General features: G+C 54.8%; 1 protein-coding gene across 1 annotated transcript in view; it reads left to right on the forward strand.

The window, feature by feature from the left end:
- The window catches only part of MID2 (midline 2), a 62,570-nt gene extending 52,571 nt beyond the window's left edge, over nt 1–9,999 (forward strand). The window contains exons 8-10 of the mRNA XM_084213156.1: nt 590–751; nt 5,398–5,605; nt 5,787–9,999. Of these exons, the coding sequence (XP_084069282.1) occupies nt 590–751; nt 5,398–5,605; nt 5,787–6,189 (773 nt within the window). The 3' untranslated portion in view covers nt 6,190–9,999. The remainder of the gene's footprint in view (nt 1–589; nt 752–5,397; nt 5,606–5,786) is intronic.
- The last annotated feature ends 538 nt before the right edge of the window (nt 10,000–10,537 follow it).

The following is a 10,537-nucleotide window of genomic DNA, read 5'->3' on the forward strand; positions in this document are numbered from 1 at the left end:
CTGTTCAGGGAGGCAGAGCATCAGCCTCCCTTAGCCATGGAGTATTACTTCCCACACTGGAGCACTGCGGACTGGGCAGGAGCAAGATTCAGTTGCAAACACATCGATTTGGGTGCAAATGCATCCCTTTTGTTGCTGGAATTGCATACGGGGGCCCTTGAGCAGGAGGGAGGCTGGGAGCGGAGACACGGGACAGAGTGACAGTGGGGTGGTGGTGGGAGGATGGTGGCCATCACCCCCTCCCAGGCACCAACAGCTTCCTCTGCCCGCTGTCCTGGCTGGAAGGTGCTGCTGGCTGCATTTCCCTTTCTCTGCACCCTTTCCCCATCACTTCCCATGGCAGCATCCCAAGATGCCAGCACTGCAGCCCTGGTCCTGCCTTACCAACATTGCCTTTGTGTGATAATGGAAGAGATTCTGTGTTGCTGGGATTTATCACCTCTGGAAATTTCCCTGCCACTCTGAACCCCCAGGCAGGTGGTAAATCCTTCCGAGGGACACATGGCCATGAGCTCTGCATTAGCAGCACAAAGGCTCTGTGTTCTGTGCTTCCCTGGGAATAAATCTCTGCCCCTCTCCTGCACTGCAGGTCTCTACAACTCCATGGACAGCTGGATGATCGTCCCCAACATCAAGCAGAACCACTACACAGTGCACGGGCTGCAGAGTGGCACCCGCTACATCTTCCTTGTGAAGGCCATCAACCAGGCAGGCAGCAGGAACAGTGAGCCTGCCCGCCTCAAGACCAACAGTAGGTGCCCAGGCACTCAGCTGGCCGTGCCAGTGGGGGAGGAGAGTTTCCAGGGCACTGGGGTGCCTGGGGTACGGCTGGGTGCTCCCAGTGAGGGGCAGTGGGATGGAAACACTGTGCTGTTAAATCACTGGAGTGCCCGTTTCCCTTGGTGCCTCTGTTCCTTCCCTACTCAGGGATGGTCTCCTGATACCCCATGCGGTGCCAGGGGCTCCCATCAGCCCTCTGCTCTGGCCAGCACCCAATCCCTGGGGTCTTAGGTCATAATGGTCCATTCTTCTGGTGGCTTTACGTCCCTGGGCTTTTTGGGGCTGATGCAAGGAGTCACAGAGCAACTGTGTGTGCCTCTTGTGTGTGGCTTAGCTTGCAGAGGGTTGTGGTTTGGAAAGCCGTAAGATTGAAAAGTGTCTCCATGGTGGTGGATGGGGCTTTGCAGCCACATACAAAGCAGATTTTTCTTTCCAGTGCCCTGGGGATGCCAAGGAAGGTTAAATGTGTATAGGGAGAGCTGAGCTCTGACAGCGGTGGAGCTAGTCCTGTCTGTCCTGGCACAGACAGAGCTCTAGGGTTTGTGCTAGGAAGCCTTTTTCCATTGAAAGACAGCAAAGGCAGCGGAAGCAGTAGCACCCATGGGCTGAAGGGTGACACGGGAGAGGCAGTGTGAGATGTTGGGGGAGGGAGACGTTTTCTCTCCAGGCTGCCTGCCCTGTGCTCGTGCCTTCCCAGTGCTTGCATGTCTCTTTGTGGTCCTGCTGAGCACAGCCCTCCCATCTGTCCCTCTCCCAACAGTTGCTTCTGCCTGAGCAAGGCTTTCATGATGATTTATCACCTCTACCTCCTCCTTTTCTTTGCGCGACATTAAACTGAATAAAACAACATTGAGGCAGTGGGGCTAAGGGAGATGCTGAAGAGCAAACTCCAACCCAATCTGCCTGTTCATTAAAAATTTATCCCTCCTGCAGCTGCTGTTTCTCAGTGCTTCCCTGGCTTTGAATGGTGCTCGCTCTGGGAGTGAGAAATGGGTGTCTTGGGAAGCTGGGAGCAAGGGCAGGTGGTGGCAGCTCCCATAGGACAGGGTCTGCTCTCTGTGATCCTAGCCCAGTGCCAGTCACCAGAGCTGCCAGCACAGCTCTGAGGGCTCCTGCCTGGGGATGGAGTGGGGTCGATCAGAGTCCAGTCAGGTGTTGAGCCCCCCTTGCTGCAAGGATGTGTCTGCAGCAGCTTCTTGCATGTTTGAAACCTGGAGCAGCCCCACCTGAGCCACTGCACAGGTTATGTGTGATTGTGGGTGTGCTAAAGCCCCTTCCACAAGGACCTCACTTCCCACTCAGGCGTTGGGCAGGATAGGCATGTGGCATTGATGGGCACGTCCCTCTCTGCCACCAGTTTGGTGTTCCTTTGCCATCTGTGTTTGTGGAAACTTCTGAATTCCTGAAAGTTTGATTTAGCCATATATATGGATACAATATATATTGATTTACTTCCTTCTGTGGCCAGCCTCAGGGAGAAAGGGCTCCTTTGGGTGTCCAGTGGCACTGCCACCCTGTGCTGCAGCCCCAGCATGCCCCCACTGCCTTTTCCTCCTGCTGGTATTTGGGACCAGGGCTTCTCCTTTTGCAGTGGACAATATCCAGAGGATATCAAAGCCATGCTTTCCCACTGCTGTAACCTTGGTGGAAGTGTCAGCAGCTCAACACAGGAACGGCCCATTACCATATTTCACAGCCTGTTCTGCTCCTGAAGGGATGTCTGGAGAGATCTCTCCATGGCCAGAAGGTCAGTGTCAGGACACATCGGTTTCTGCAGCATCAGCGCTGTCAGTGCTGGCTCTAATCTGCATTCCTGAACAGAGCAGCCTGGGAGGACAGGTTTGGTTTAGTGACAGAGAAACCATCTTCTGCTGAGGCTGGGCCTGACTAGGACTTATTTAGGAGCGAGTGTCCAAAAGTAGCTGAAAGTGCTGGAATGCAGGGACAGGCCCAGCTCTGGCCATAAATAAAAGTGCAGGGAAATGGGTTTTACAGCCCTTGCCTTGGCCACTGCATCCTGGCCTTATTTTCCCTTGCAATTCTGGCTTTTCCTGATTTCTGCATATCTTGGCAAGACCTTAGTGTGCTACAGGATGGCTCCATCCACATCTCATGTGAGATGTCAGGAGTGGGTTTGATGCCTGAGCAATGGGCTGCAAGGTCACTATTACTGACTGAATCATGTTAGTGCAGGTGTTTTTAAGGGCATGATGATCCCTGCAAAAACTTCCCAGCAGGGAATCTGAAAATTTAGATGGATTTATGGCTTTCCTATGACTTGATGACTCAGCAGTACAGTGCTGCATCTTTGTTTCTTTCTTTGCTGAAGGTGATGTCTTCAGGGAGGGCAAGATGGTGCTGGCAGCTGTGTTCTGTTGGTGTCTTGTGCCCCACATCTTGGATTCCTGGTGGGCGTAGGGACACTTCCACTGCAGACAGAGAGGAGGGACAGGATGCAGGAAGGGCTGCCTTTGTGTTCCTGTGTCCCTGCAGCTTTCTTTGCTCTCTGGGCAGAACGTGATGAGTGTTGCCTGCAGCATCCTTAGGTGCAGAGTTCATATCCATCCCTCCTTTCTCTCCACACATTTTCAGCCAAACGCAGTTGCCAGCTGTCCGCCCTCTCTGCCCTGCCCCATCCCTGTCCTGCAGCCAGAGGAGCTGCTGTGCTGCAGGGCACCAGGAGCACCAGTGGCACCCCTGCACTGACCCCCACTGGGCTGGGCAGCTGCTCTTGGATTTGGCTGAGTGTTGGCTGCCGTTTCCTGCTCCTGGGGATCTCATTCCAGTTATTCCATAGCTGTTATGTAAAGCAGCAGGCAGCCTGTCCTCGCTGTCCCTGGGTGGGTGACAGGAGCGTCCCAAGCTCACTGTGATGGCTGCAGGAGCCCCACGAGGTCCAGGGGAGCAGGGTAGGTGTCTGGGGTCCTGGAGGGTGGGGATGGAGCTCCAGCACACACCTCCCTCTGCCTGGCTCCATCCCCACATTACACTGACCTTGCCCATGTTGCTGGCTGCCTCCTCTTTGCTCCCTCACACCCAGTGCCAGACAGGATTTCCTCACTCTGCTCTGCTGGGAAGGGAGGGCTAATCCAGCTGATAAATGCTCTAGGGGTGCAGCCAGCTGTGTCCAGCCCTGAAGGCAGCTGCTTCCCACAGCTCCCAAGCCTCAGGCAGGCATGACCAGCAAAAGGCTATCAGGAATATCCCAGCAAGCTGAATTTGTGGGATAAAGGTAATCTGAGCAACCAGCCCAGGAGCTACACGTTAATGATGAGAGGAAACGTTAATGATGAGAGGAATCATCAATGATGAGAGGAATCATTGCAAGTCTCTGCTCTCTGCAGGGCAGGGCTGGAGGGCTGGAGAACAGTGACTGGGAGGCACAGAGGCTGCTGGTGGTGGGGGAGCAGAGAGTGAAGGCTACAGTCAGAACCCCCCTTCTTTTGGCAGCTCCCATGCTGGGGGGTTGAGATGGGGACTGTTATGACCTCTGTAAAGTCTATATTTTTTCCCAGTGCCAGAGTGATATTTTGGGAAGGGTAGCAGGTGCCTGGCTGTGTTGTCTGAAATACCCTCCAACCCCTCTGAGCCTCCTACCCATTACACTCACTGCCTGTGCATGCAGCACAAGCACTTGCTCCAGGACATGCCAGCACAAACCAGTGATAAGGGCTGGGCTCCACTTCTTCACATGACCTTAGCAAGGGGTTGCCTTCAGAAACAGAGCTGTGAGTGTCTCTGTCCTGATGGAGACAAGTATTTTTATACCTCACTTCCTCAGAGCTTGTCTCTTTGTATTACTGCCAGGAAAAGATACAGCAGAAAGATCAGAGCAGCCAGAAGAAGGAGGGGGCAGGTCACTCCCAATTTGCAGTTTTACTTTCAGGCTTCTCAACTCAATTATTCAGCAAATTTGGCTCCAAGGAAAACCAGCACGAGCTACCGTCAGGTTACAGAGCACGGCACAGATGAGCTCTGCTCTGCAGCTGCAATGGTCGCTGATGCTGCAGCTCTTTGCAGACATTACCAGGTGTCCTGGGGTTCTCCTTCGTTTTTCCTGGCTTTCCAGGGTTTTCTGGCTGTTCTGGGGGTCTCCAGCCCGGGCTCAGGACCCCATTGCTGGGACTCTGTGTCTGCAGCCAAAAACAAGAGCGTGAAGGAGGACACAGCTAGTCATGCCACGAGCTGGGTACCAAAACATGAGGCTGAAGATATTGGTAGAACTTGAGGTGTTCTCTGCAGCTGTCATTTGCTTTGTCCTGAAGCAGGTGAATCCCTATGGAAATGCTCTCCTGTGCCTGTGTGTACTTTACTGCATCTCACATGAAACCACAGCAGCAAAACCCACCTGAACTCAGTTTGTTTCTTTGTAGCATCTTGGGGTTTTGTTTGCAAATCCAGGGATAGACTGAGGACTTTCAGAGGGAAATCATGAACAAAAAAGGAGTCTGGTTGAAGCTCTGGGACGCCACCCAGATCTGTTCTGGTTTTGGGGAAAACATCCAAGCAAACCACCATTAAACATGCAAAGCTGGGAACACAGGATGTGAATAAGCCCCTTTCCTGCACCATAATGATAATAACACAAATCCTAATCCTTGTGTCTCCTCCCCACAGGTCAGCCATTCAAGCTGGACCCCAAGATGGCTCACAAGAAGCTGAAGATCTCCAATGATGGGCTGCAGATGGAAAAGGACGAGAGCTCCTTGAAGAAGAGCCACACGCCAGAGCGGTTCAGTGGGACAGGCTGCTACGGCGCGGCCGGCAACATCTTCATCGACAGTGGCTGCCACTACTGGGAGGTGGTGGTGGGATCCTCCACCTGGTAAGGCACCACCTGTGTGAGGGGGGATGCTTTCCTAGGCTGGCCTCTGCCAGAGATACCCACCCTGTGCCCTTTTACAGCAGATGGGCTCTGACAGCACAGGGTGCTGTAGCCATCAGGGCTGGGCTTGGTGCTGAGCTGAGGCTGGAGGATGCTGAGCACAGCTTCTGCTCTCCTGCAGGTATGCCATCGGCGTGGCTTACAAGTCAGCCCCCAAAAACGAGTGGATTGGGAAGAACTCCTCTTCTTGGGTCTTCTCCCGCTGCAACAACAACTTTGTGGTGCGGCACAACAACAAGGAGATGCTGGTGGAGGTGCACCCGCAGATGAAGCGCCTCGGTGTGCTCCTGGACTACGACAACAACGCGCTCTCCTTCTACGACCCGGCCAACTCTCTCCACCTCCACACCTTCGAAGTCTCCTTCATCCTGCCGGTGTGTCCCACCTTCACCATCTGGAACAAATCCCTGATGATCCTCTCGGGGCTGCCTGCCCCAGATTTCATCGATTACCCTGAGCAGCAGGAGTGTAACTGCCGGCCCCAGGAGTCCCCATACGTGTCAGGAATGAAAGCCTGTCACTAGGCTGCCCAGGCCTGCCCGTGCCCCGTGGCAGCACTGGCCATGCCAGTGGGTGCAGGTGGCCAGAGCTGCCCACTGGAAGCCGTGCCAGAGAGCCACTGTGCTCCCGAGCAGTCGAGCACCATCCACACCCAGCTCCATCTTACTTTAATGGAAAAAGTGGAAGAACCTCGAACCACAGCTGGAAATGAACTGCTGTTGGTGAGCTCCAGGGTGTGCAAGAGTGGCTGGAGCAGCTCTTTGGCGGTTGCTCCCATCTCTCCCCAAGAAGATTGTCACCTGGATGGTTCTGTCTTCCTTCAGGGGGCTGGAAAGGCCAGGGCGGGTTTCGGGGTGACCTGAGGTGCCATGGTGGTCACGGAATGGCTCGTGCGTACCACGAGGCGCAGGTTGGGACAGGAGGGATGGGCTCTGGAGCCCTCTGACAGCTGGTGTAGGGACCCAGAGCACTGAGCAGCACTTTCCAGGGAGGACTTTCTGTGTGGCTGAGGCTCGGTAGCTTCCCTGATGGGATGGATAAAGCCTGGAGCCCTCGGAGCCCAAGCTGGCAGTGGTCGTGTGGTGGGTGCTGGTGCTGTGGAGGGAGGGTGGTGCTCTGTGGAAGTGAAGATGGCATTGAGGGTGTTCCCAGTGGCCATCCGTGCTGCAGATGGCATGCTCCTGATAATTTTCAGGGTCCTGCAGTGGAGAGCCATGGACCCCCAGCCCACCATCTCCTCCTTTGAGAGCTTCCCTGTAACCAGGGAGGCCTGTATCCTTGAGAAGCTTTGGCCCCTGGCACAGAGGTTTGGCAGCTGCTCCTTCCCAACACAGGGTCTGGCCAGCAGTGCCCTGCTCCACATAAGTCTCCACTAGTGTCCTGTCGGGTGTCCCAGCAGCAGAAACTCATCTTCCTACTCTAAGCCCACAGTAGAGTCCTGCTCAAAGACTACCTCTATGCTCTGTGACCCAAAATCTCAATTAATGACACTGAACCTTGACTTCTGGTTTGTTTTCCACCATGCCAGGGGATTGGACTGGGTGCATTTTAAAGATCCCTTCCAGCCCAAACTATTCCATGATTCTGTGGTCGTGTGAGTGTGGAGTCATTCCTGTTTATTCCATGGCAGAGGACTGAGTCTGTCCCAGAGGCTCAGAGACCCTGGTTACTGGGAGCTCCTTTGGCTGTCTCCAGTATTCCCAGTCACCACAAGCATCAAGTCCCCTGGGCAAGCTCCAGTCTCCAGATTTATTTAAGAGGCCAAGAGGAGCTGGGCTGGCACACAGTCCCTTGCCAATTGCCGTGCCAATCCCATGGTTGCCACCATGGGGGTGTGTGACACAGTTTGGGGCCAGTGGGCCTGTGAGTGGCTGGGACATTGTGAGGGCAAGAATTTCAGGCATTGTGGTGGCCCAAGGCAGCTGGTGCTTGGGCTTTGCTCTGTGATATTTGAAACCCCTTTCACTCCTCCAGATGTGGTGCCTCAGTGGGAATGGGGACCACTGAGCTGGGACCACCCAAGTCTGCCAGCCTCTCCCTGTGGAGCTTGCTGATAGGGAGCTACCTCTGCTTGTATTTTCTTCTACAGCAGGGTAGATTGATCCAGGGTAGCCATGAGATGGAATCTTTTTGGACTTCAGCAGGCTTTAGCAGTCTCTCATGGGATCCTTCTGGACAAAATGTCCAGCCCACAGCTGGATAAACACAGCATGGGGTGTGTGAGTAACTGGCTCATGGGTCAGGCACAAAGTGTGACATCAGGCTGGCACTAGTCACTTTTGGGGTTCTCAAGGGCTCCATCCTCAGTCCTGTGCTCTTCAACATCTTCATTAACAACCTGGATGCAGGACTGGAAGGGATACTGAGTCAATTTGCTGGCAGCACTAACCTGGGAGGAGCTGTCAACTCTCTCAAGGGCAGAGAGGCCCTGCAGAGAGACCCAGACAAATTAGACAGATGGGGAATCACCAACCATGTGAAGTTTAACAGGGGAAGGTGGTAGATTCTGCACCTGGGATGGGGCAACCCTGATTATGTGTATGAACTGAGGAAAGAGGCTGTGGAAGGGCCCTGGGGTAGCTGGTCCATGGCCAGTTGGATCTCAGTCAGCCAGGAGGGAAATCCCTGTTCTGGGGGCATCAGGCCAGCTGGACCAGGGAGGGAATTGTCATGCTCTGCTCTGGGCTGAGGCAGCCTCACCTTGAGCCCTGAGGGCAGTTTTGCACACCACAATAGAAAAAAGGCCTGAAGCTATTAGAGAGTGAACAAAGAAGGGCTGTGAGAATGGAGAAGGGTCTGGAGGGGTCTTGTGAGGAATGGCTGAGGTCACTTGGTTTGTTCAGCTGGAGAAGAAGAGAGGGGAAGCCTCTTTGGCATCTTCAGCTCCTCCCAAGGGGGAGTGGAAGGGCAGGTACCCATCTCTTCATTCTTGTGACCAGTGACAGGACTGAAGGAAACGGCGGGAGCTGAGTCGGGGGCAGATTAGGATTGGTGTCAGGAAAAGGTTTTTCTCTCAGGGGGTGGTCAGGCACTGCACAGGCTCCCCAGGGAAGGGTCATGGCCCCGAGGCTGCCAGAGGTCCAGGGGCATTTGAACAATGCTCCCAAACACAGGGTGGGATTGTTGGGGTGTCCTGTGCAGGGCCAGGAGTCCAACTCAGTGATTCTGATGGGCCCCTTCCAGCTCAGCCTATCCTGTGATTCTAAAGCCCAGGCTCTGGGCTTGGCTTGCACAGGGCTCTTGAGGCTCATCCCATGGGGGCTGTGCCAGGGACAGGTTGAATTCATCTGGAGCCAGTTCAGAATTCATCTGGTGACCCCTCCCGGTGACCTGACCAAGGGGATGCATGTTGGTGAGTCTGGTGGTGACAGCTTTGCCCAGGAGGAGAGTGTTCCCCAGCATGCCATCTCTCTGTGTGTCTGGACTGTGGTTTTTGGAAAAGGGAGGTGGGCACCACCTTGGGGAAGGATCTGCTGCCAGCCCTGCCAAACTGAGAGGCCTTTCCCTCTGATCCAGGCTGCTTCCCCATGGTTGCTGGCAGGGCAGGCACAGCAGGTTCACCCCTCCTTCTGACTCCTCCTGAGCAGAGGAGCAGCTCCGTTTGCTTCTCCCAGCCCCGGAGTGGAGGAGCTCAGGGAGGGTGCAGCAGGGGCCCGCCTGCCATCCCCACAGCCTGGCCCATGGCCCCCTTTCACTTTAGGAGGTTAAATTACCCTTTTAAGTTGGATGTTTTTCATGGGAAGGTCTCATGGGAGTCCCTTCTGCAGTGCTGGTCCCGTGGCTGCTCACCCTGTGCCACCCCAGAGGGGTGCCAGGCACTGCAGGTGGACGGTGGCCCTGGCAATGCCAAGGACAGCGCTGGCACTGCTGGGGTGGGCTCAGGGGGCATTCAGCATCCTCAGCTCAGAGACCATGAACCCTTAATGTGGCATTTGCACCTAATGAAATTGCACTAATTGTGGGACCCCCTGGCCCCCACACTGTCTCATACCCGGCCAGATGGGGGCTGGAGGAGCCCCACACCCGAGCAGGGGCTGGGGGCCTTTCCCAGCCACCCGCATTGTCCTCTAGTGGTACTGAATGCAGAGCCCACCCACTTGTCACCGTGACTTGGGGAGCAGCAGCCCCATCCCTGGGCCCTGCTGAGGACGTGGAGGGGGGCCAGAGTGCTGCTGCTGGTTGCTCTGCTCCTGGTGACACCAGTGTTCAACTTCGGGATGTGTGGACTCTTGGCTCCCCTCAGCCTCCCCTTCCACGTGTAACATTCCTGCTTCCATTTTACTTGGGGGAGGGCTGTTCTTCCTGTTGGGGTTTTCCCTTTTTGTTGGTTTTTTTGCAACTTCTTTGTTAACATGTGTATGTGTGTATATATATATATATATATATATATATATATAAAAATGAAAATATAATATAATATATATACATTACTGGGTATGTCTGTGTGTGAGGGAGGCCATAAGGTGAGGACAGCCCTGGGATCTTCTTGCTGGCCATCACAGCGTTCCCCAAACCTAGCAAAACATATGGCTGTGCATGCACAGGAGCAGAGGGATTTGTGATACCGCCCAGCAGCAGCTTTCCTTGTGCTGGGCTCAGCCCAGCCTGGAGAGCCTTTGGGGTGGCCAGGCACAGGGGGTGCTAAAGCTCCATCCAAAAACATCTGTACACATAAATATTGAGCACCCTGCTGCCGGCCCCTGGGTGATGTCCCATTATCCAGGACACTGCGTGTGCCCATCTGCCCTTTTCCCAGTCCTGGATGGCCACAGGGGTTCTGGACATCTCTGAGCCATGTCTGGCTGCTCTTGCCCCACCAGTGCCCCGGAGAGGGTGGGGATGGAGCTGCTGCTGGGGCTGAGTGCTGGCCGG

Source organism: Fringilla coelebs, assembly GCF_963513975.1.
Source record: "Fringilla coelebs genome assembly, chromosome: 11".
NCBI lineage: Eukaryota > Metazoa > Chordata > Aves > Passeriformes > Fringillidae > Fringilla > Fringilla coelebs.